Source organism: Cherax quadricarinatus, chromosome 55 (genome assembly GCF_038502225.1).
Source record: "Cherax quadricarinatus isolate ZL_2023a chromosome 55, ASM3850222v1, whole genome shotgun sequence".
Lineage (NCBI taxonomy): Eukaryota > Metazoa > Arthropoda > Malacostraca > Decapoda > Parastacidae > Cherax > Cherax quadricarinatus.
In genome coordinates this window covers 3,650,338-3,675,698 of record NC_091346.1, presented here as the reverse complement: position 1 = coordinate 3,675,698, position 25,361 = coordinate 3,650,338, and the positions used below count along the sequence as shown (strand labels likewise).

Here is a 25,361-nt window from a genome sequence, read left to right as displayed (position 1 = left end):
ATAGGCAAAATGAGGTGGATATTGGAAAGCCAGTGGCACTAGTTGACAAGGACAGTAATAGGTTTAGTGGAATAACAGAAAGGAGCAGGAAGGGTAAAGAGAGAGGAGGGTCTTTAAATATTTATTACACAAATAGTCGCAGTGCTAGGAATAAAATGGACGAGTTGAGACTAGTTGCTAGTGCAGGTAACATAGATGTATTTGCCATTACTGAGACGTGGTTTAATTCAAAAAGTTGGGACATGCCTGCAGAATGTCACATTCAGGGTTTTAAATTGTTCCAAGTAGATAGAAGTATCGGGAAGGGGGGTGGCGTGGCATTGTATGTCCGAGATCGCTTGAACTGTTGCATAAAAACGGGTATTAAGTCTGAAGTAACACATACAGAGTCTGGATAGAATTTTCAGAGGGGCATGAAAAATTAATTTTAGGTGTGATATACCGTCCCCCAAATTTAGATAGGGACCAGGGGAGACTACTATGGGAGGAAATTGTTAGGGCCACAAGGCACGATAATGTAGTAATTCTAGGAGACTTTAACTTGAGTCATATTGATTGGAATTTCTTGACTGGGAATTTAGAATCATACGACTTCTTAGAAGCAGTTCAGGATTGTTTTTTGAAGCAGTTTGTGACAAAACCTACAAGGGGTAATAACCTGCTTGACTTAGTTCTGGCAAACAATGAATCCCTTGTAAATAATTTAGAAGTTTCAGAGGAACTGGGTGCAAGCGACCACAAATCAATTATATTTAGCATTGAATGGAAGTATGAGAGTAGGGATAACTCAGTAACGGTCCCAGATTTTCGCTTAGCAGATTGCGATGGGCTTAGAGAACACTTATCTGTTGACTGGGGTAACAAAGAGAGCTATCAATATGACAGCTTTCTGAACTCCATACATGCTGCTCAAAGAACGTTTATCCCTTATAAAGAAATTAGATCAAACAGAAATGACCCAAAATGGATGAATAATAGGCTCAAATATCTACTAGGGCATAAGAAAGGAATTTATAGGCGTATCAAAAGAGGTGAGGGTCATCTTATGAATCAGTATATTGATATTAAGAGGAACATTAAAAAGGGGATAAGAAAAGCTAAAAGGGACTACGAAATTAAAGTTGCTAGGGATTCTAAAATTAACCCAAAAAGTTTTTTCCAGGTATATAGAACAAAAGTCAGAGATAAGATAGGTCCCCTTAAAAATAACTATGGGCATCTTACTGACAAAGAGAATGAAATGTGCTCGATTTTAAATAATTATTTTCTCTCGGTTTTTACACAGGAAGACACTAATAATATTCCAGTAATTAATTTTTATAGTGGGCCAGAAGAAGATAAATTATGTAACATCACAGTCACTAGTGAAATGTTGAGACACTTATGCAACACATGGGAATCTTTATTGAAGAAACGTTTCGCCACACAGTGGCTTCATCAGTCCAATACAAAGTAGAAATGGGTAAGGAGAGTAGAAGTATGAGGTAATCAGTCCCTCAACCTGGATTCGATGTGTTCAGTCCATCACTCTTGTAGTAAGTGCAGCATAGGGCCAGAGAGGTGGCTTATATACTGCGGTGAGATGAGTTGAAGCAGGAGGAGGCGGGATCTTAGTGGGACCTGCCACTAATGTAAGTATGTCATCGTCCAAAGGTTTGGGCAAGCGTTGAAGTCTTTGTACCAAGATTCCATGATGTTGCAGTGTCTGACAGTTGTGATGAATGGTTTTGAAAACCGACAAGTTGAAGAATTGAGACACTTATGCAACACATGGGAATTTTTATTGAAGAAACGTTTCGCCACACAGTGGCTTCATCAGTCCAATACAAAGAGGAAGGCGTAAGGAGAGGAGGAGAATGAGGTAATCAGTCCCTCAACCTGGATTCGATGTGTTCAGTCCATCACTCTTGTAGTAAGTGCAGCATAGGGCCAGAGAGGTGGCTTATATACTGCGGTGAGATGAGTTGAAGCAGGAGGAGGCGGGATCTTAGTGGGACCTGCCACTAATGTAAGTATGTCATCGTCCAAAGGTTTGGGCAAGCGTTGAAGTCTTTGTACCAAGATTCCATGATGTTGCAGTGTCTGACAGTTGTGATGAATGGTTTTGAAAACCGACAAGTTGAAGAATTGAGACACTTATGCAACACATGGGAATCTTTATTGAAGAAACGTTTCGCCACACAGTGGCTTCATCAGTCCAATACAAAGAGGAAGGCGTAAGGAGAGGAGGAGAATGAGGTAATCAGTCCCTCAACCTGGAGTCGATGTGTTCAGTCCATCAATCTTGTAGAATGTACAGCATAGGGTCGTAGACGTGGCTTATATACTGTAGTGAGGTGACGTGAAGCAGGTGGAGGCGGGGTCATAGTGGTAACATCCACTAGTCGAAGTAGGTTTTCGTCCAAAGGTTGAACAAGTGTTGAAGAATTCTTTGTAACAAGATCCCATGATGCTGCAGTGTCTGACAGTTGTGATGAATGGTTTGAAAAACCGACAAGTTGAAGATTGAGACACTTATGCAGCATATGGGAATCTTTATTCAGGAAACGTTTCGCCACACAGTGGCTTCATCAGTCCAATACAAAGAGGAAGGCGTAAGGAGAGGAGGAGAATGAGGTAATCAGTCCCTCAACCTGGAGTCGATGTGTTCAGTCCATCAATCTTGTAGAATGTACAGCATAGGGTCGTAGACGTGGCTTATATACTGTAGTGAGGTGACGTGAAGCAGGTGGAGGCGGGGTCATAGTGGTAACATCCACTAGTCGAAGTAGGTCTTCGTCCAAAGGTTGAACAAGTGTTGAAGAATTCTTTGTAACAAGATCCCATGATGCTGCAGTGTCTGACAGTTGTGATGAATGGTTTGAAAAACCGACAAGTTGAAGATTGAGACACTTATGCAGCATATGGGAATCTTTATTCAGGAAACGTTTCGCCACACAGTGGCTTCATCAGTCCAATACAAAGAGGAAGGCGTAAGGAGAGGAGGAGAATGAGGTAATCAGTCCCTCAACCTGGAGTCGATGTGTTCAGTCCATCAATCTTGTAGAATGTACAGCATAGGGTCGTAGACGTGGCTTATATACTGTAGTGAGGTGACGTGAAGCAGGTGGAGGCGGGGTCATAGTGGTAAAATCCACTAGTCGAAGTAGGTCTTCGTCCAAAGGTTGAACAAGTGTTGAAGAATTCTTTGTAACAAGATCCCATGATGCTGCAGTGGTGACGTGTACTTAGCTCTGTGAAGACCTGTTTGTGTGCTCTCTGTGAATTTGAACCAGGATGCCCTCTCTTGAGCAGCTTTACCAGCAGCTGAGAGAAGAGCTCAGAGTTGCTAAGATGGAGATACGGCAATTAACGGATGAGAACAAGAGGATTCGTAGTAATCCTCCTGTTGTGAGTCCCCAGATTAAGAGGGGAGCTTGGTCAGTGGCCGGGCAACATGGAACCAAGCTGAAGATCAAGAAAACGGTTGGAGAGGCAGAAACAACGAGAAACCAGAAGACTACCGTGGAAACTTCCAACTCATTCTCGGTGCTACCTGACGAATGTGAGTGTTCTACTGGGAATGCCACAACGAGCACCAAAGAAGCATTGGCAGACGTGAGTAAGACATCCCTAGAAACCCCAAGGAAGACCATCGAGAACGTCTTGACGAATTCTACAAGTGGTGTAATGCTACCTGGCGAATGTGAGTCGACTACTCGGAGCATCACGACGGACGACGCCAAGGAAGGTAAAAACATTGTTGTTGTTGAGGATAGCCAGATTAGGTACATGGATAGGGCATTCTGCTTGAAGGATAGGAGTAGGAGGCAGAGAGTGTGTTTTCCTGGGGCTGGGATGAAGGATATTGTTAGCCGTCTGGATGACATCATGAGAGGTAATGGGAGCAATCCTATTATCTGTCTCAGTGCTGGAGGCAACGATGTTGGCAGACGTAGGAGTGAGGACCTGATTAGCAGGTATAGGTCAGCAATAGAGATAATTAGGAGGAAGGGTGGGAAACCTGTTATATGTGGCATTTTGCCAAGGAGAGGAGTTGGAAATGAATGGTTGTCCAGAGCAATTGGTGTCAATTGCTGGCTGGACAAATACTGTAAGGAAAATGCGGTAACATTCATTGACAACTGGGACCTCTTCTATGGCAGAAATGACATGTATGCCAGGGATGGGGTTCACTTATCTAGGTGTGGGGTGGGAGCACTGGCCAACGCAGTGGAGGGAGCTGTTAGGTCTTTAAACTAGGAATAGTTAGTGGTATGGGTTTTGGCGGGAAAACTGTGAAGTCGCAGGGTAGTAATATGAGTACTAGGAGAACTAGTAATAGGCAAAATGAGGTGGATGTTGGAAAGCCAGTGGCACTAATTGACAAGGACAGTAATAGGTTTAGTGGAATAACAGAAAGGAGCAGGAAGGGTAATGAGAGAGGAGGGTCATTAAATATTTATTACACAAATAGTCGCAGTGCTAGGAATAAGATGGACGAGTTGAGACTAGTTGCTAGTGCAGGTAACATAGATGTATTTGCCATTACTGAGACGTGGTTTAATTCAAAAAGTCGGGACATGCCTGCAGAATGTCACATTCAGGGTTTTAAATTGTTCCAAGTAGATAGAAGTATCGGGAAGGGGGGTGGGGTGGCATTGTATGTCCGAGATCACTTGAACTGTTGCATAAAAACGGGTATTAAGTCTGAAGTAACACACACAGAGTCTGTTTGGATAGAATTTTCAGAGGGGCATGAAAAATTAATTTTAGGTGTGATATACCGTCCCCCAAATTTAGATAGGGACCAGGGGAGACTACTATGGGAGGAAATTGTTAGGGCCACACGGCACGATAATGTAGTAATTCTAGGAGACTTTAACTTTAGTCATATTGATTGGAATTTCTTGACTGGGAATTTAGAATCATACGATTTCTTAGAAGTAGTTGAGGATTGTTTTCATAAGCAGTTTGTGACAGAACCTACAAGGGGTAATAACCTGCTTGACTTAGTTCTGGCAAACAATGAATCCCTTGTTAATAATTTAGAAGTGTCAGAGGAACTGGGTGCTAGCGACCACAAATCAATTACATTTAGAATTGAATGGAAGTATGATAGTAGGGATAACTCAGTAACAGTCCCAGATTTTCGCTTAGCAGATTACGATGGGCTTAGAGAACACTTATCATCTGTTGACTGGGGTAGCGAAGAGAGCTATCAATATGACAGTTTTCTGAACACAATACATGCTGCTCAAAGAACGTTTATCCCTTATAAGGAAATTAGATCAAATAGAAATGACCCAAAATGGATGAATAATAGGCTGAAATATCTACTAGGGCATAAGAAAAAAATTTATAGGCGTATCAAAAGAGGTGAGGGTCATCTTATGAATCAGTATATTGACATTAAGAGGGACATTAAAAAAGGGATAAGAAAAGCTAAAAGGGACTATGAAATTAAAGTTGCTAGGGATTCTAAAACTAACCCAAAAAGTTTTTTCCAGGTCTATAGAACAAAAGTCAGAGATAAGATAGGTCCCCTTAAAAATAACTATGGGCATCTTACTGACAAAGAGAATGAAATGTGCTCGATTTTAAATAATTATTTTCTCTCGGTTTTTACACAGGAAGACACTAATAATATTCCGGTAATTAATTTTTATAGTGGATCAGAAGAAGATAAATTATGTAACATCACAGTCACTAGTGAAATGGTTGTGAAGCAGATAGACCGACTGAAGCAAAATAAGTCACCGGGTCCTGATGAGGTTTTTTCAAGGGTTCTTAAGGAATGCAAAATGGAAGTCTGTGAACCATTAACTAATATTTTTAATTTATCTCTTCAAACAGGTGTAGTGTCTGATATGTGGAAGATGGCTAATGTAATTCCTATTTTTAAAACAGGGGACAAGTCGTTACCGTCAAATTACCGCCCAATAAGCCTGACCTCAATTGTAGGCAAATTACTAGAGTCAATTATAGCTGAGATTATAAGAAGCCATCTCGATAAGCATAGCTTGATTAAGGATACTCAGCATGGATTCACAAGAGGCCGGTCTTTTCTAACTAATTTATTAACTTTCTTCAGTAAAGCTTTTGAGGCTGTTGACCACGATAAAGAATTTGATATTGTTTACTTAGATTTTAGTAAGGCATTTGATAGAGTTCCACACGAAAGACTGTTGAAGAAAGTAGCAGCTCATGGCATTGGGGGAAAGGTGCTCTCGTGGATCGAATCATGGCTCACAGACAGGAAGCAGAGTGTCCATAAATGGGGTTAAATCCGAGTGGGGATCAGTAACAAGTGGCGTTCCACAGGGATCAGTCTTGGGCCCATTGTTGTTTATAATATATATCAATGATCTTGATGAAGGAATTACTAGTGATATGAGCAAATTCGCCGATGACACGAAGATAGGTAGGATAATTGATTCAAACGTAGATGTTAGGGAACTTCAGGAGGATTTAGACAAACTCTACTCTTGGTCAGAAAAGTGGCAGATGCAGTTCAATGTAGATAAATGCAAGGTTCTGAAGCTCGGGAGTGTCCATAACCCTAGCACTTATAAGTTAAATAATGTAGAACTTAGCCATACAGATTGCGAAAAGGACTTGGGGGTTATGGTAAGCAGCAACCTTAAACCAAGACAGCAATGCCTAAGCGTACGTAATAAGGCAAATAGATTACTGGGATTTATATCAAGAAGTGTAAGCAATAAAAGTCCAGAGGTCATACTGCAGCTTTATACATCATTAGTAAGGCCTCACCTAGATTATGCAGCTCAATTCTGGTCTCCATATTACAGAATGGACATAAATTCGTTAGAAAACATTCAGTGTAGGATGACTAAATTAATACATAGCATTAGAAATCTTCCTTACGAAGAAAGATTGAAGACTCTTAAGTTACATTCACTTGTTAGACGAAGAATGAGGGAAGACCTGATCGAAGTGTATAAGTGGAAGATAGGTATTAATAAAGGGGATATTAATAAGGTCTTGAGGATGTCTCTCCAAGAGAGAACCCGCAGTAATGGATTTAAATTAGATAAGTTTAGATTTAGAAAGGACATAGGAAAGTATTGGTTTGGAAATAGGGTAGTTGATGAGTGGAAAAGTCTACCTAGTTGGGTTATTGAGGCTAGGACTTTGGGTAGTTTCAAATTTAGGTTGGATAAGTACATGAGTGGGAGGGGTTGGATTTGAGAGGGACTTGCACATCGGAGCTTGTTTCTTGGGTGGCATTGAAAATTGGGTTGGTCAAATGTTTGTTAGTGGGATGAATTGTAAAGGCCCTGCCTAGTATGGGCCAACAGGCCTGCTGCAGTGTGCCTCCTTTCTTATGTTCTTATGTTCTTATGTCTGACAGTTGTGATGAATGGTTTGAAAAACCGACAAGTTGAAGATTGAGACACTTATGCAGCATATGGGAATCTTGATTCAGGAAACGTTTCGCCACACAGTGGCTTCATCAGTCCAATACAAAGAGGAAGGCGTAAGGAGAGGAGGAGAATGAGGTAATCAGTCCCTCAACCTGGAGTTGATGTGTTCAGTCCATCAATCCTGTAGAATGTACAGCATAGGGTCGTAGACGTGGCTTATATACTGTAGTGAGGTGACGTGAAGCAGGTGGAGGCGGGGTCATAGTGGTAACATCCACTAGTCGAAGTAGGTCTTCGTCCAAAGGTTGAACAAGTGTTGAAGAATTCTTTGTAACAAGATCCCATGATGCTGCAGTGTCTGACAGTTGTGATGAATGGTTTGAAAAACCGACAAGTTGAAGATTGAGACACTTATGCAGCATATGGGAATGAACATTAAAATGGTATAAAATACCGACAGATTGTTAGGTAAGACACATATGCAACAGTTAGGTATCTTTATTTCGAAACGTTTCGCCTACACAGTAGGCTTCTTCAGTCGAGTACAGAAAAGTTGATAGAAGCAGAAGATACTTGAAGACGATGTAATCAGTCCATCACCCTTAAAGTTTTGAGGTGGTCAGTCCCTCAGTCTGGAGAAGAGCATTGTTCCGTTGTCTGAAACAATATGAAGTTGAAGTGACAGAATGGGGCTTTATATAGTGCCAGGAGGTGAGACGTAGGTTGCTTTGGGAGGGCAGGTCCCTCTCAAACCCAGCCGTTCTCACTAGTAGAGGTTGTCGAAGTTGATGGTCTGTACCAAGATACCCTTGTGTTGCAGTGTCTGACAGAATGAACATTAAAATGGTATAAAATACCGACAGATTGTTAGGTAAGACACATGTTCAACCTTTGGACGAAGACCTACTTCGACTAGTGGATGTTACCACTATGACCCCGCCTCCACCTGCTTCACGTCACCTCACTACAGTATATTAGCCACGTCTACGACCCTATGCTGTACATTCTACAAGATTGATGGACTGAACACATCGACTCCAGGTTGAGGGACTGATTACCTCATTCTCCTCCTCTCCTTACGCCTTCCTCTTTGTATTGGACTGATGAAGCCACTGTGTGGTGAAACGTTTCCTGAATAAAGATTCCCATATGCTGCATAAGTGTCTCAATCTTCAACTTGTCGGTTTTTCAAACCATTCATCACAACTTGGAGTTAGTGTTCACAGCATCGTGGTGGAGGAGAGTCTGAAGCAAAGGCAAGAAGACGCGTTTATATAGGCGTCAGTGGAAGGGATGGGCAGCAGACGAGGGCAGTCACTGGTAGGCGGGATTCCCCAGTGGAAGTAGGTCCTTCCCAAAGAGATGGGTTAGTTGCAGCAGCCGTGAAGAAGGTCTTGTAGATGTCCTCTGAACCAAGATTCCATGATGTTGCAGTGTCTGACAAGTTGTGCAAGAAAGGTATAAAATACCGACAATATGAAAGTTAAGACACATGTGCAACATCTGGATATCTTTATTGTAGACGTTTCGCCATCCAGTGGCTTTATCAATACAGATTCTAGGACATAATAGGAAGACAGTAGAACTATATACAAAAGATGAGGTAATCAGTCCCTCGGCCTTGGAGTTAGTGTTCACAGCATCGTGGTGGAGAAGAATCTGGAGCAAAGGCAAGAAGACTGGCGTTTATATAGGCGTCAGTGGAAGGGACGGGCAGCAGACGAGGGCAGTCACTGGTAGGCGGGATTCCCCAGTGGAAGTAGGTCCTTCCCAAAGAGATGGGTTAGTTGCAGCAGCCGTGAAGAAGGTCTTGTAGATGTCCTCTGAACCAAGATTCCATGATGTTGCAGTGTCTGACAAGTTGTGCAAGAAAGGTATAAAATACCGACAATATGAAAGTTAAGACACATGTGCAACATCTGGATATCTTTATTGTAGACGTTTCGCCATCCAGTGGCTTTATCAATACAGATTCTAGGACATAATAGGAAGACAGTAGAACTATATACAAAAGATGAGGTAATCAGTCCCTCGGCCTTGGAGTTAGTGTTCACAGCATCGTGGTGGAGGAGAATCTGGAGCAAAGGCAAGAAGACTGGCGTTTATATAGGCGTCAGTGGAAGGGACGGGCAGCAGACGAGGGCAGTCACTGGTAGGCGGGATTCCCCAGTGGAAGTAGGTCCTTCCCAAAGAGATGGGTTAGTTGCAGCAGCCGTGAAGAAGGTCTTGTAGATGTCCTCTGAACCAAGATTCCATGATGTTGCAGTGTCTGACAAGTTGTGCAAGAAAGGTATAAAATACCGACAATATGAAAGTTAAGACACATGTGCAACATCTGGATATCTTTATTGTAGTAGACGTTTCGCCATCCAGTGGCTTTATCAATACAGATTCTAGGACATAATAGGAAGACAGTAGAACTATATACAAAAGATGAGGTAATCAGTCCCTCGGCCTTGGAGTTAGTGTTCACAGCATCGTGGTGGAGGAGAATCTGGAGCAAAGGCAAGAAGACTGGCGTTTATATAGGCGTCAGTGGAAGGGACGGGCAGCAGACGAGGGCAGTCACTGGTAGGCGGGATTCCTCAGTGGAAGTAGGTCCTTCCCAAAGAGATGGGTTAGTTGCAGCAGCCGTGAAGAAGGTCTTGTAGATGTCCTCTGAACCAAGATTCCATGATGTTGCAGTGTCTGACAAGTTGTGCAAGAAAGGTATAAAATACCGACAATATGAAAGTTAAGACACATGTGCAACATCTGGATATCTTTATTGTAGTAGACGTTTCGCCATCCAGTGGCTTTATCAATACAGATTCTAGGACATAATAGGAAGACAGTAGAACTATATACAAAAGATGAGGTAATCAGTCCCTCGGCCTTGGAGTTAGTGTTCACAGCATCGTGGTGGAGGAGAGTCTGGAGCAAAGGCAAGAAGACTGGCGCTTTTTATAGGCGTCAGTGAATGGGACGGGCAGCAGACGAGGGCAGTCACTGGTAGGCGGGATTCCCCAGTGGAAGTAGGTCCTTCCAAAGAGATGGGTTAGTTGCAGCAGCCGTGAAGAAGGTCTTGTAGATGTCCTCTGAACCAAGATTCCATGATGTTGCAGTGTCTGACAAGTTGTGCAAGAAAGGTATAAAATACCGACAATATGAAAGTTAAGACACATGTGCAACATCTGGATATCTTTATTGTAGTAGACGTTTCGCCATCCAGTGGCTTTATCAATACAGATTCTAGGACATAATAGGAAGACAGTAGAACTATATACAAAAGATGAGGTAATCAGTCCCTCGGCCTTGGAGTTAGTGTTCACAGCATCGTGGTGGAGGAGAGTCTGGAGCAAAGGCAAGAAGACTGGCGCTTTTTATAGGCGTCAGTGAATGGGACGGGCAGCAGACGAGGGCAGTCACTGGTAGGCGGGATTCCCCAGTGGAAGTAGGTCCTTCCAAAGAGATGGGTTAGTTGCAGCAGCCGTGAAGAAGGTCTTGTAGATGTCCTTCTGAATAAAGATTCCATGATGTTGCACATGTGTCTTAACTTTCATATTGTCGGTATTTTATACCTTTCTTGCACAACTTGTCAGACACTGCAACATCATGGAATCTTGGTTCAGAGGACATCTACAAGACCTTCTTCACGGCTGCTGCAACTAACCCATCTCTTTGGGAAGGACCTACTTCCACTGGGGAATCCCGCCTACCAGTGACTGCCCTCGTCTGCTGCCCGTCCCTTCCACTGACGCCTATATAAACGCCAGTCTTCTTGCCTTTGCTCCAGATTCTCCTCCACCACGATGCTGTGAACACTAACTCCAAGGCCGAGGGACTGATTACCTCATCTTTTGTATATAGTTCTACTGTCTTCCTATTATGTCCTAGAATCTGTATTGATAAAGCCACTGGATGGCGAAACGTCTACAATAAAGATATCCAGATGTTGCACATGTGTCTTAACTTTCATATTGTCGGTATTTTATACCTTTCTTGCACAACTTATGTTCTTATGTTCATTGGTGAGGGTATCGGTGTTATATATTTCAATTCTGCAGCTGACTTCAGAGCCTGGGTGATATGTGCCCTTGATCAATGAAAAAAAAAAGTTATATCACTACGGTTAACAAATATACGTAAATCTGCAGTATATATGTCTGTATTAGTGTAAGTCAACATTCTGGGATAACTCGACTTTTAAAAGGTTTTTATTTTTTATTATATTTCTTATATCCTCCTAATTTCCTACAGGACGTGAAATACTGACACTACAGCAGGCCTAATGGCCTTAGTATGGACCAGTAGGCCTGCTGTAGTGTTCGTCCATATGTTCTTAATCCATGTTGAAGGGCAAACTTAAACTAATCATTAACATTCAGCAAATTTAGGACATACCAAATGAATCACATTTGTCGCCCTAGCTACTGGAATGTGGCTTTTCAAGAGGGAGGGGAGGCTCCTTGGAGTGGTGAAGAGGCTCTTGGTCTGAAGAATTAGATCTTTTGGTCTCCTTCCTCAGACCGAAAATAATTACCCCCAATCCCCCCTACCCTATCCTCCCTTTTTCCCTTTCCTCCTCCTCCTCTCCATCCCTTCCCTATTCCCTTCCTCTTTTCAGCCTTTGGGATTCTTCCAACAGGCAATCTAGTTCCTAGGTAGGGGGAAGGGTACTGGGGTCCATCCTATTCTGTCGAGGTCCTTGGCGGTGGTGTAGTTTGCCGTGGAATGTGGATCACCCGAGGAGAGGATGTCCCGATCCCTCTCCGGTCTCCCGGGGGGTGCCTTTGGGTGTCTTTTGGGTGACGAGTGTATCTCTGGAGGCTGCCTGTCGGATTCCAGGGGGAGATAGCCAAAGGAGGTATGCTTTGTGGCAGGTGTCCGGTCACCCTCTCTTCTGCTCACTGAGGTGGTTCGGTAGATGTGAGGTTGCTATCCTGGATTGCTGGTTTACTGGCATGGAGGGTAGAGTATAGCACAGATTCCATGCCGCATCTGCACTACTTGTGGTGCTGAGGTCCTCTTGGGCACGGAGGGAGATTTACAGCCCTTTTTGCCTCCTAGAAGCTATTCCTCCATGTTCCCTCCCTTTTTTTTTTTCTAAAAAGCAAACGGAAAGAAGTGATCTAACCATGGAGTCCCAAATCCATGACCCTGCTCTCCCTGGGCCCCTTCTTGATACCACACCCCGTTCTGACCCTGCCTCATCTTTTGACCCCTCTTCAGACACTTCTAATGCCCCTGTACCTCTTGCTGGTGTTATTTCATCACCTGCTTCAGGTACTGGGGTCTTGACTGACTCCTTCGATACGTCTGACCTCCACTCTACTTTGACTATGCTTCTGGCCTCTCCCTCTACGGTGGGGCAATTTTCGAATCGCCAGCTCGTCCCACATCGGACCAATTCCGGTCCCACTCCTAAACGCCCACGACAATTGCCTGATGATGCTTCTTCTCTTCCTTCTCGTTCTACTCAGAAAAGACCGACACGTCACACATTCCCTTTCCACGCCCAGTTTCGGAATGCACAATGGACTAAATTCTTTACGACTGACTTCCTCTACTGTCTATCTTTCCGACCATAGTATTTGCAAGGCACTCCTATGCCATGTTGGCAGAGATATATCCTTTCATGCTCTCAAGAGTAGTACACGCATCATCACAGTCTGGAATGCTAACCAAGCTCATGACCTTTCTCTTCTTTCAAATATCGAAACTATTCCTGTCACTATCGAAAAACATCATTCCCTCAATTCTTGTAGTGACACTGTCATTCTGCCCCATACCATTGTCCAACAGAATTTCCAGACATGGTGATGACATTCTAGAAAGCTGGAACTCCAAGACCTCCCAATCCTCAAAGTAGACACTTACGTCCTTCCTGCCCATGCGCGGAGACGATACCCTTGCAATGTAGCTCGATTAATTTTCAACTGCCATTAACTCCCATCCTTTGTTTATATAGCAGGACATCGTTTACAAGTTCGAAAGGTGATCCCTACACCACAACAGTGTACAAATTGCTGGCATTTTGGTCAACCAGCGAAATATTGCAGGTCTATGGCCAAATGCCCAGTCCGTGGTACCGACAACCATTCCAATACATCTTGTAGTCTACCTCCCTCTTGCTTTAATTGTCTTGAGGCTCACCCATCTTATTCTTGCCATTGCCAAGTTTACTTAAATGAGTGAGAAATTCATTGCCTCAAAGAAGCAGAAGGTTTTCCCTATGCTATGGCAGTTTCTCATCTATGCCTCCAAGGGAAACTACCCCATATTTCTCATTCTCGTGTATCTAAACGTCCCCCCACCTCTGGGGTCCCATCTTCTGCAGCCTCGTCTGGGGTTACACCTTCCATAGTCACTATTCTCTCTAATTCGTTTGCTGTCTTGGACTCAGAAGTCCCTACCTCAACACTTCAGTCTGTTCTCACTTTTTCATGTTCCCCCCCCACAAGTTCTGGTATCGACAAGACCTCGTACAACACCTCCTCCCAATCGCCCCTCTACTTCTGAGAAGTCCAAAATATCCCCATTGCCCAAATCTCCTTTAACCTCTCCTTCCCTTCTTCTACCTCCACATTTTACCTTTCCAGTCTCTGTACCTGGTTCTTCACCTCTCATTGGCTCTGTTACAAGTGTGGAAGTCCACACTCCTCCTCGTACTGTACCTTCCTCCCCTGTCCCCTCCCAAGTTTCTTCCTCTTCTGTCTCCTCCCACACTTCTCCAGTTCCCTCTACCCTTGGGACAGCAATGAACTGGCACAGTCCATTGCTGTCCCAATCTACACTCACCCTCCTCCTTCCATCTCCAATATTGTCCCCAATACAGCGTCTTTGTCTTCCAAAACACTTGATGCCATCTCAGAATATACTTACAGTAGAATATCTGCTGCCTCAGAGATAATCGGGGTGAGCTTCAGATGTTGCTCTCCCGGTTTTCCCCTGTTGGTGTTTGCTTACAAGAACCAAAATTACAGTCCGCTGTTATCCATCCCATCTCAGGCTATGATTTATTGTATTCTTTGGATCCTTTTTCTGATGGAACCTTTAATGAAAATGCCTTTCTTATATGCACTGATGTTCCGTACTGTCAGCTATTTGTTCATACTTCGCTGCATTGCACTGCAGCACATATCCACTTCAATAAGTGGTATACAATCTGTTCTTTGTATCTCTCTCCTCCTCGGGCATTATCTATCCTGGATGTTGCCTTTCATGCTTCGTCCTTACTGCCACCACTTCTGTTACTTGGCGATTTTAATGCCCACCATTTCCTCTGGGGAGTGTCTCACTGTGACTCTCGTGGCATTCAGTTAGAGGCTTTTCTCGCTTCTCACCCACTCCATGTTTTAAATACGGGTACTCCCACCCATTTTAATCCTCGTACTCATACTCTCTCTTGCATCGATCTCTCTGCTTGCTCTTCCTCCACTGCACTAGACTTCAGCTGGTCTGTCCTCCCAGACTTACATGACAGCGATCATTTTCCAACCATTCTTACTTCTCCTTCACATTCACCACCTCTTTGTAGCCTACGCCAGCAATTTGATCGAGCAAATTGGAACGTTTACTAGCAACTAACTGCTTCTCATGAGGTTCCTTCTTCTATTGATGAGCTTTTACACCTCTTCTCGACCTCAATTTTAACCACAGCTTCTCATTCTATACCCCAAAGTTTGGGGTATAGAAAGCTAGGTCAGTAATACAAAACCTATGTCAGTGTAATACACAAGCTATGTCAGTGTAATGTAGAAGCTAGATCAGTGTAGTACAAAAGCTAGGTCAGTGTGATACAGAAGCTAGACCAACCTCGCTGTTCAATATAATCTCATTCTTGTCCTGTTATTGCTCTCCCTTTCTCTCATGGCGACGCTTATCTGCTCAGCACTTAGGGCGCATCTGATAATATCGTGATTACATAGTCTTCTTTATCTTATAGATATCTGCGATGTAAGAAGTAACACTGAAAAGAATTTTACTGTTAACAGGATTTGATGTTTAAAAGCAATGTTATCATGGCTAGAATGTACAGTAATTTATTAAGAAGTCACATACCAGTATTATTATTATAACAAAAAAGACGCGTTAAACCACAAGGGCTATACAGCGCTGCAGGGCAGGGAAGGATGTGAGGGTATCGGGTAGCAAGAGGGAGAGAGATGATTAGTAGGTTATGGAGTACAGGGGGGCAGTGGATAGTGCAGGGGTAGAGGGGTAGAGGTAGAAAGGGCTGAGGGGAGTGCTAAAGGTATCATCATCAGAGTTTGTAGAGTAAATCAGTTGCTGTCAAAAAGTCAGTGAGAGAGTCTGGATTAAAGGAGCATCCATCGGCAAGAAAGGAAGGTAAAGAAAAAGCAGCAGAGCAGAGACGTTGGAAGTAAATTCTGCGTGCTCGTTGATAGAGTGGGCAGTCCAACAGAATGTGGCTAACAGATACTGGAACCCGACACTTCTCACAGAGTGGAACAGGGCGCCTCTCCATGAGATACCCGTGAGTAAGACGAGGATGGCTCATGCAAAGACGGGAGAGAGTAGTCTCCCAACCTCAACATTGATGACAAAAAGACGGCCAGTAACCTATAGTCGGTTTAATAGAACGAAGTTTGTTATGGAGCAGATCAGACCAGCGTTATTGCCAATGGGTGCGAAGGTGGGTAGCAATTACCATTCATCTACAATCCTTTCTGATGCTGCAACTTCTTGGGATCTTAATACTTGGGAATTCTTCACTTGCCTAACCCTTGGGCATGACCTACTTCCACATTGGTCAAATGTGACACCACCTATGACTGCTGCACCTCTCCTGTCTACGGTATATAAACTACTTCTCCATAGATATGCTGTATTATTTTCAAGATTGATGGACTGACCACATCGACTCAAGGTTGAAGGACTGATTACCTCAAACTCCTCCTGTTCTTCACCATTCTCTTTTGTATGGACTGATGAAGCCACTGTGTGGCGAAACGTTTCCTCAATAAAGATACCCAGGAGTTGCACATGTGTCTAATTTATCACCTCTATATGAAACTGGGAGGTCTTGTACTGCTGACCACACAGCAGTGTCTGGCTGTTCATTGCCCTGTATGTCAACATGACCAGGGACCCAACAAAAAACAATATCTTTGTGCTTGGTAGAGATACAGTGTAACCAAAGTTGGATACGGAGAACTAAGGGGTGAGGTGTATCAAATTTTCGTATAGCCTGTAAAACACTAAGGGAGTCTGAAACAACCATAAACGGTGACACAGGCATAGATGCAATACGGATAAGTGCTGCAAGAATGGCATACAATTCAGCGGTAAAAATGCTGGCCGAGGATAGTAAATGCCCTCGCAGGACACTGCTGTGTATCCGACGCCGTCAGAAGACTTAGAACCATCTGTGTACACTGCGATGGCATGAGAATGAGAGCAGAAGTGGTCAAGAAAAAGAGAGCTAGGGGCTACCATTTGCAGTTGGGCTTTCCTGCATGGCAGTGAGAAAGAACAGACACGAACAGCTGGAACTTCCCAAGGGGGTAGGGAAAAGTGAGATGCCACATGAATATAGAAAGGTGGTAACTGAAGGGAAGACAAGGGCGAATGTAGGTGAAGAGAAAAGGGACAGAGTAAACAGGGGCGACAAACAAATAATGTCTACTAACATCAGTGACTACTCTATATATGGAAGGATTGTGGAGATCGTGAGAGTGAACATAATAGCGAACACAATGGGCATCACGACGATCGGACAAGGATGGAATATTTGCTTCTGCATAGAGAGAGACAACAGGTGAAGAGCGAAAAGCACCAAGGCATAAACGTAATCCCTGGTGATGGATGGGATTAAGGCTAGAGAGAGTAGCAGGAGAGGTCGCCGAATAAATCTCGACACCATAATCGAGCTTCGATAAATTTAAGGCTGAAAATAGGCGAAGGAAAGTTCTAAGATCATCCCTCCTTGAAAGATGAGCGAGGGTTTTAAGAAGGTTCACCCGGCTATGACAAGTTGCTTTCAGAGAGGTAGTGTGAGGTTTCCAGGATAACCTACGGTCAAACAGAAGGCCTAGAAACCTGACCTTATCACGTTCTGGGATACATGAGCCACAGAAATGCAATGGATGATCAGAGATGATGGAACATCTAGTGAAAGTAATTTGGCGAGCTTTAGTACTGGAAAATTAAACCCATGCATGGTGGCCCAGTTCGAAACACGGTTGATTGCATGCTGGAGAGAAACTGCAATGAGGTGACAGCGCCTGCACGAGCTATAGCGAAGTCATCAACATAGAGTGATGACCAAATATTGGATGGAAGAGAGGCCAAATCATTTATAGCAAGTCAAGTGTTGTGCTGAGAACACATCCCTGGGGGACACCTTCAGCTTGGACAAAGTCCGGGGAGAACACATTATTAACCCGAACACAAAAATGTCTCTCAGTTAAGAAGTACTTAAGGAAGGATGATAGATTGCCTCGGAGGCCTAAGGAGTGGGCTTGAGCAAAAATATTATACCTCCAAGTTGTGTCATATGCCTTCTCAAGGTCAAAAAAAATATGGCAATAACTGAGTGGTTATTCACAAAGGCATTATGAACACACGTATCCAAGCGTAGTAAGGAGTCAATGGTAGAACGGCCCTTACGAAAGCCATATTGATTAGCGGAGACTTGTGTATGTCTCTAAATACCACATTAAATGCCGATTTACCAGACGTTCCATCACCTTGCAAACTGCACTGGTAAGAGCAATGGGACAACAGTGGGAGGCATCACGTCCCATAGTATCCGGTTTGCTAAAAGGGAGAACAATGGCAGATTTCCACAGCTGGGTAAGAACTCCTTGTGACCAAATAAGATTAAAGAGTTGTAAGAGGACTGCAAGGGCTGCCTGATGTAAATATTGTAACATCCGAATATGAATGCCTTCAGGCCCAGCTGCCGATGATCGGCAAGCTGAGAGTGTTGCCTCCAGTTCCAGAAGTATAACAGGCACATTATAAGATTCTTCTTTGAGAGAAGAAAAGTCTAGGGGCGCTAACTCTCTGGCAGACTTTGAAGAAAGAAACGAGGGGCATAAATGGAGCCCCTGAGAAATATGGACCAGATGATTACCAATTTCAATGGCATCATCAAGAGGGTTTACTATATCAACACTGCAACCCGCAGAACAGGAGCCAGGTCGGGAGAGTATTTATCACTCAGTTTCCATACTTTTTTCAAGACTGCAATCCTAGAGGAAACAGAGGTGATGGTGGAACCATAATCTCTCCAGCAACTGCGTTTAGCATCACGGATGACACAGCAAGCAACTGCTTGCTTCTGCTTAAAATCAAGAGGTCTCTCTGTGGTTCTATTGTACTGGCACCTGCCCCACACAGCGTATTTCAAACGTACTGCCCAAGCAAAAGCAGGAGACCAGCAAGGCATGCACTTCTGAGAATGCCTGCCCAAAGTTTGGGGTATAGAATGAGGAGCTCTGGTTAAAACTGAGGACGAGAAGAGGTGTAAAAGCTCATCAATAGAAGAAGGAACCTCATGAAAAGCAGTTAGTTGCTAGTAAAGGTTCCAATTTGCTCGATCAAATTGCTAGCATAGGCTACAAAGAGGTGGTGAATGTGAAGGAGAAGTAAGAATGGTTGGAAAATGATCGCTGTCATGTAAGTCTGGGAGGACAGACCAGCTGAAGTCTAGTGCAGTGGAGGAAGAGCAGACCGAGAGATCGATGCAAGAGAGAGTATGAGTACGAGGATTAAAATGGGTGGGAGTACCCGTATTTAAAACATGGAGTGGGTGAGAAGCGAGAAAAGCCTCTAACTGAATGCCACGAGAGTCACAGTGAGACACTCCCCAGAGGAAATGGTGGGCATTAAAATCGCCAAGTAACAGAAGTGGTGGTGGTAAGGACGAAGCATGAAAGGCAACATCCAGGATAGATAATGCCTGAGGAGGAGAGAGATACAAAGAACAGATTGTATACCACTTATTGAAGTGGATATGTGCTGCAGTACAATGCAGCGAAGTAACAAATAGCTGACAGTATGGAACATCAGTGCATATAAGAAAGGCATTTTCATTAAAGGTTCCATCAGAAAAAGGATCCAAGGAATACAATAAATCATAGCCTGAGAAGGGATGGATAACAGCAGACTGTAATTTTGGTTCTTGTAAGCAAACACCAACAGGGGAAAACTGGGAGAGCAACATCTGAAGCTCACCCCGATTATCTCTGAGGCAGCAGATATTCTACTGTAAATATATTCTGAGATAGCTTCAAGTGTTTTGGAAGACAAAGACGTATTGGGGACAATATTGGAGATGGAAGGAGGAGGGTGAGTGTAGATTGGGACAGCAATGGACTGTACCAAAGTAGGGGGGGGACGAAAGGGTAGAGGGAACTGGAGAAGTGTGGGAGGAGACAGAAGAGGAAGAAACCTGGGAGGGGGCAGAAGAGGAAGAAACCTGGGAGGGGGCAGAAGAGGAAGAAACTTGGGAGGGGAGAGGGGACAGGGGAGGAAGGTACAGTACGAGGAGGAGTGTGGACCTCCACACTTGTAACAGAGCCAATGAGAGGTGAAGAACCAGGTACAGAGACTGGAAAGTTAAAATGTGGAGGTAGAAGAAGGGAAGGAGAGGTTAAAGGTGATTTGAGCAATGGGGATATTTTGGACTTCTGAGAAGTAGAGAGGCGATTGGGAGGAGGTGTTGTACGAGGTCTTGTTGATACCAGAACTTGTGGTGGAGAACATGAAAAAGTGAGAACAGACTGAAGTGTTGAGGTAGGGACTTCTGAGTCCAAGACAGCAAAAGAATTAGAGAGAGTAGTGACTATGGAAGGTGTAACCCCAGACGAGGCTGCAGAAGATGGGACCCCAGAGGTGGGGGGACGTTTAGATACACGAGAATAAGAAATATGGGGTAGTCTCCCTTGGAGGCATAGATGATAAACTGCCATAGCATAGGGGAAACCTTCTGCTTCTTTGAGGCAATGGAAAGAATAAGATGGGTGAGCCTCATGACAATTAAGGCAAGAGGGAGGTAGACTACAAGATGTATTGGAATGGTTGTCGGTACCACAGACTGGGCATTCGGCCATAGACCTGCAATATTTCACTGGTTGACCGAAACGCCAGTAATTTGTACACTGTTGTGGTGTAGGGATCACCTTTCGAACTTGTAAACGATGTCCTGCTATATAAACAAAGGATGGGAGTTCACGGCAGTTGAAAATTAATCAAGGACATAAGTGTCTACATTGAGGATTGGGAGGTCTTGGAGTTCCAGCTTTCTAGAATGTCATCACCATGTCTGGAAATTCTGTTGGACAATGGTATGGGGAAGAATGACAGTGTCACTACAAGAATTGAGGGAATGATGTTTTTCGATAGTGACAGGAATAGTTTCGATATTTGAAAGAAGAGAAAGGTCATGAGCTTGGTTAGCATTCCAGACTGTGATGATGTGTGTACTGCTCTTGAGAGCATGAAAGGATATATCTCTACCAACGTGGCATAGGAGTGCCTTGCCAATATTATCGTCGGAAAGATAGACAGTAGAGGAAGTCGGTCGTAAAGTAAAGAATTTAGTCCATTGTGCATTCCGAAACTGGGCGTGGAAAGGGAATGTGTGACGTGTCGGTCTTTTCTGAGTAGAACGAGAAGGAAGAGAAGTGTCATCAGGCAATTGTCGTGGGCGTTTAAGAGTAGGACCAGAATTGGTCCGATGTGGGACGAGCTGGCGATTCGAAAATTGCCCCACCGTAGAGGGAGAGGCCAGAAGCATAGTCAAAGAAGAGTGGAGGTCAGGCATATCGAAGGAGTCAGTCGAGACCCCAGTACCTGAAGCAGGTGATGAAACAGCACCAGCAAGAGGTACGGGGCATTAGAAGTGTCTGAAGAGTGGTCAAAAAACGAGGCAGGGTCAGAACGGGGTGTGGTATCAAGAAGGGGCCCAGGGAGAGCAGGGTCATGGATTTGGGACTCCATGGTTAGATCACTTCTTTCTGTTTGCTTTTTAGGAAAAAAAAGAAAAAAAAAAGGGTGGGAAACATGGAGGAATAGCTTCTAGGAGGCAAAAAGGGCTGTAAATCCCCCTCCGTGCCCAAGAGGACCTCAGCACCACAAGTAGTGCAGATGCGGCATGGAATCTGTGCCATACTCTACCCTCCATGTCAGTAAACCAGCAATCCAGGATAGCAACCTCACATCTGCCGAACCACCTCAGTAAACATGATAAATACATTAGATAAATACATGAGTGAGAGGGGTTGAATATGAGTGGGACATGCACTTGAGTTAATAAGCTTATCAACGCTTACTTCTTGGGCAACATTGATAATGGGTTCTCCGAATATATTTTAGTTGGCTTGGGTTTGACAAGGACCTCCCAAGTACAGGCCAGTAGACCTGCTGCAATGTTCCTCCTTCCTTATGTTCTATCTTATGAGTATTCAACACTTACTGATTTCTCCTTGACGAAGTCTACCACTGTAGAGATGAGGTTCTCAGGTGGTGTGGGACGGTACTCCCTGTATAACTTCACAATCTCCTGGTCGTCAAACACCATATCCACTGGTTGTGCCATCATTACAACCCTGTACATCATATAAGGACATAAGAATGAAGGAAATGTATAAGTGTGGTTATGTTAGTGCAGGTTGTGCGAATAAGACATACGCACAGTTAAAATATGTATTGAAGGAGACGTTTCGCCGCTGGTGGTTTCATCACCCCCTGCCAGGGATGCAATAAGGAATTCATAGGAAAAACAGGCGCGTCCAACATAGGAAAATGATGTGAACAATGCGCGATATTATGCAAGTGTCCAACATCGTAGCGCACACAGCCACATCATGAGGTCTGAAGGAGCAGAAACATTGATCAAGAAGAATTATTTACTGAGATGTTGGTGAATGTAGTTCAACAAATAAATACAACGAATCATAAAGTTAACTTGAATGTTGGGATGTAGCAGCAGACAGCAGAGGAAGATCAAGGAATCGATCATAATTAACATTGTACCTAGTCTCAGTACTATGAATGAGAACGTCAAGGCTTTATTGATTACGTTTTTTCTTAAGCTTGACAAACTGTAAGAGATAAGTGACCAACAAAAAGTTAATCGAAAGCCTCTCATAGCTGTTGATAGGTCTTGAAGTGTAATTCCAACTAAAGTGATTGACTTTTGCTCCCTCGCTCATTATGATGCTGCTGATAATATTCACTTTGTACATACTGTAAATATCTCGGTGAAGGAAACTTACTGATACTAAAAACTACCTTCTTCTGTTTGTCTTGGGTTATCCCTTGTCTAGAGACTAGATGTACTACCAGATACAAAAAGCTTCTATTTTTGTACCCATGTTCGTAACACTCATCCCACACAACACTCATCTCATGCAGCATGTCATAAATAACAAAAAGGCACAATACCGTGACTGGAACGATACACAAATAACCCGCACATAGAAGAGAGGAGCTTACGACGACGTTTCGGTCAGACTTGGACCATTTACAAAGTCACACTAACGATAAGTGGAGCAGGACGGGTTACCCGTCCTGCTCCACTTCTCGTTAGTGTGACTTTGTAAATGGTCCAAGTCGGACCGAAACGTCGTCGTAAGCTCCTCTCTTCTATGTGCGGGTTATTTGTGTACAATGCAGCATGTCAACATCTGACTAAGACGCGCGTCAGGAAACGCTTGTCCTGTTTCCTGACGAATCTTACCTAACCTAACCTAGCATAATAAATCATGTACTCGTACTACTATAATACAGTTGTGTCTTTAATTACAACATGATAGCAGAAATTTTTACTAGTTTACTGCTTCACCTTACCGTTGTCCTGTTAAAAAGCATACAATGAATTAGACCTCCATTAGAACCACCGTTTCACCTACACGAGAATTTATCAAGGTCTTGATAAAATCTCAGATGACATGTCGCACTAATAAAGGTTTCATTTTGCTGAATGAGTGTTTTATACCACATATCAGCTGATAAATTAGACACACGTGCAACACTAGTGAAGTGTGGACTTGTCAAGTGTGATACCACCTCCGACTGCTTCACCTCACCTGTCTACAGTATATAAGCCACTTCGCACATATACTGTATTCTTTTCAAGATTGATGGACTGATTACATCGACTCAATGCTGAGGGACTGATTACCTCAAACTTCTCCTGTTCTTCACCATTCTCCTTTGTATGGACTGATGAAGCTACTGTGTGGCGAAACGTTTCCTCAATAAAGATACCCAAATGTTGCACATGTGTCTAATTTATTAACTTATTGGTTCTCTGAACCATTTATCCACATGTCAGCTGTACTCGGCTTCATGCACCCACAGTCAGTTTTGTTTATACTATTGCTTATATTCAGCTTGCCTGAATAACCTCCAGACACTTAATTGTCACGATCCCTTACACCGGTGCATCACAACATTGTGCCAAGCTATGCTACCCGATGATTGTAGTGACCTTGTGTAATCACGGGGATTACAATTATACCCCGGGTAGCGAGAATGCTGAGAAGCGTCACTCATCCTGAGTCAGCATTACCTCACTATTCTACAGCTTGTGGTGCTGTGTATCTATCAGATAAAATATGATTTTCTCCTGACGTGGGTTTTTAGTCCAGCTTGAGCGCATTTTAAGGGGGATGCAGGCGAAGGCTATCCTTGATTTTTTTTTTTAATCGGTCATTTACTCAGGCCCCAGGATTAACGCTTATAGACCTAATTTAAAAGCATATATAGCCTGATACCAGTCTTCAGTGACGCAGCAGCCTGGTTGTTGCCTCAAAATTTTATATATAATGTCGTGCCGAATATATAAAACTTGCGATTTTGGTTTAAATAGCAACGCTCCTCTTGCCGAATAAATCAAGCGAAAATTTGTGTATGCAATAATTTCACAAAAATCATTCTGAACCTAACAAAAAAAATATTTCATTGTGTTTGTTTATTACTGAATTATTGTAAACTTATCTAAAACATATTTAGTTGGATTAGGTTAAATTAAATTGTGCGTGTTATAAATAAGGTTAGGTAAATTTTCTAAGGTTCTTTTGGTAAAAAATTATTAATTTTTACATTAACATAAATGAAAAAAAAATCTTTCAGCGTATAAGAGAAAATTTTAGAAAGGACTTAATTTTAAATGAGTTCCTGCTAATTAGCCAGTTTTACCTATTCGGCACGACATATATAGATATATATATATATATATATATATATATATATATATATATATATATATATATATATATATATATATATATATATATATTTCTACAGTCACAGAGTTGTCAGGAAGTAAGTCTGGCAAGTGATGTAGTGGAGGCAGGAACCATACGTAGTTTTAACACGAGGTTTGATAAAGCTCATGGAGCAGGTAGAGAGAGGACCTAGTAGCGAGCAGTAAAGAGGCGGGACCAGGAGCTATGATTCGACCCTTGCAGCCACAATTAGGTGAGTATAATTAGGTGAGTACACCTACCTTCCTCAGCACAGGTAGAGCACTACAACTGACGCTTGTCTGGCAAGAGGGCGCCACGGTGCCTGGGTTTCAAGCTGGAGATCTCGTACATCATAGCTCATTGGTGAGGCTGTGGTGTTATATATTTCAATTTTGCAGCTGACCTCAGAGGCTGGGTGGTATGTGCCCTTGTTCAATGAAAAAAAAAGTTGTATCACTACGGTTAACAAATATATGTAAATCTGCAGTACATAAGGGGGATTACCAATAGACCCCTGGCTGTCTTCAAGGAGCTGGACAGGCATCTGAAGTCAGTACTTGACCAGCCGGGCTGTGATTCGTAGGTCAGTTTGCGTGCGGCCAGCAGTAACAGCCTGGTTGATCAAACCCTGATCCACCACGAGACCTGGTCTCAGACCGAGCTGCGGGGGCGTTGACCCCCGAAACCTCCAGGTATATGTCGTAATAGGCTTACAAATCTGAATAAATGCAGAGTCGAGAAGCCAAGGTCATGTACGATGTTCGTCAGAGCATCGCTCTTTTACAGA

At 43.3% G+C, this 25,361-nt stretch overlaps 1 protein-coding gene across 1 annotated transcript in view; it reads right to left on the bottom strand.

The window, feature by feature from the left end:
- Positions 1-24,978, bottom strand: part of LOC128699006 (putative methyltransferase DDB_G0268948) — a gene marked incomplete at its 3' end in the record, with an annotated part of 108,342 nt that extends 83,364 nt beyond the window's left edge. Inside the window, 2 exon segments of the mRNA XM_070096786.1 lie at positions 21,796-21,928; positions 24,835-24,978. Coding sequence (XP_069952887.1) covers positions 21,796-21,921 — 126 coding nt within the window.
- Between the last annotated feature and the right edge of the window lie 383 nt (positions 24,979-25,361).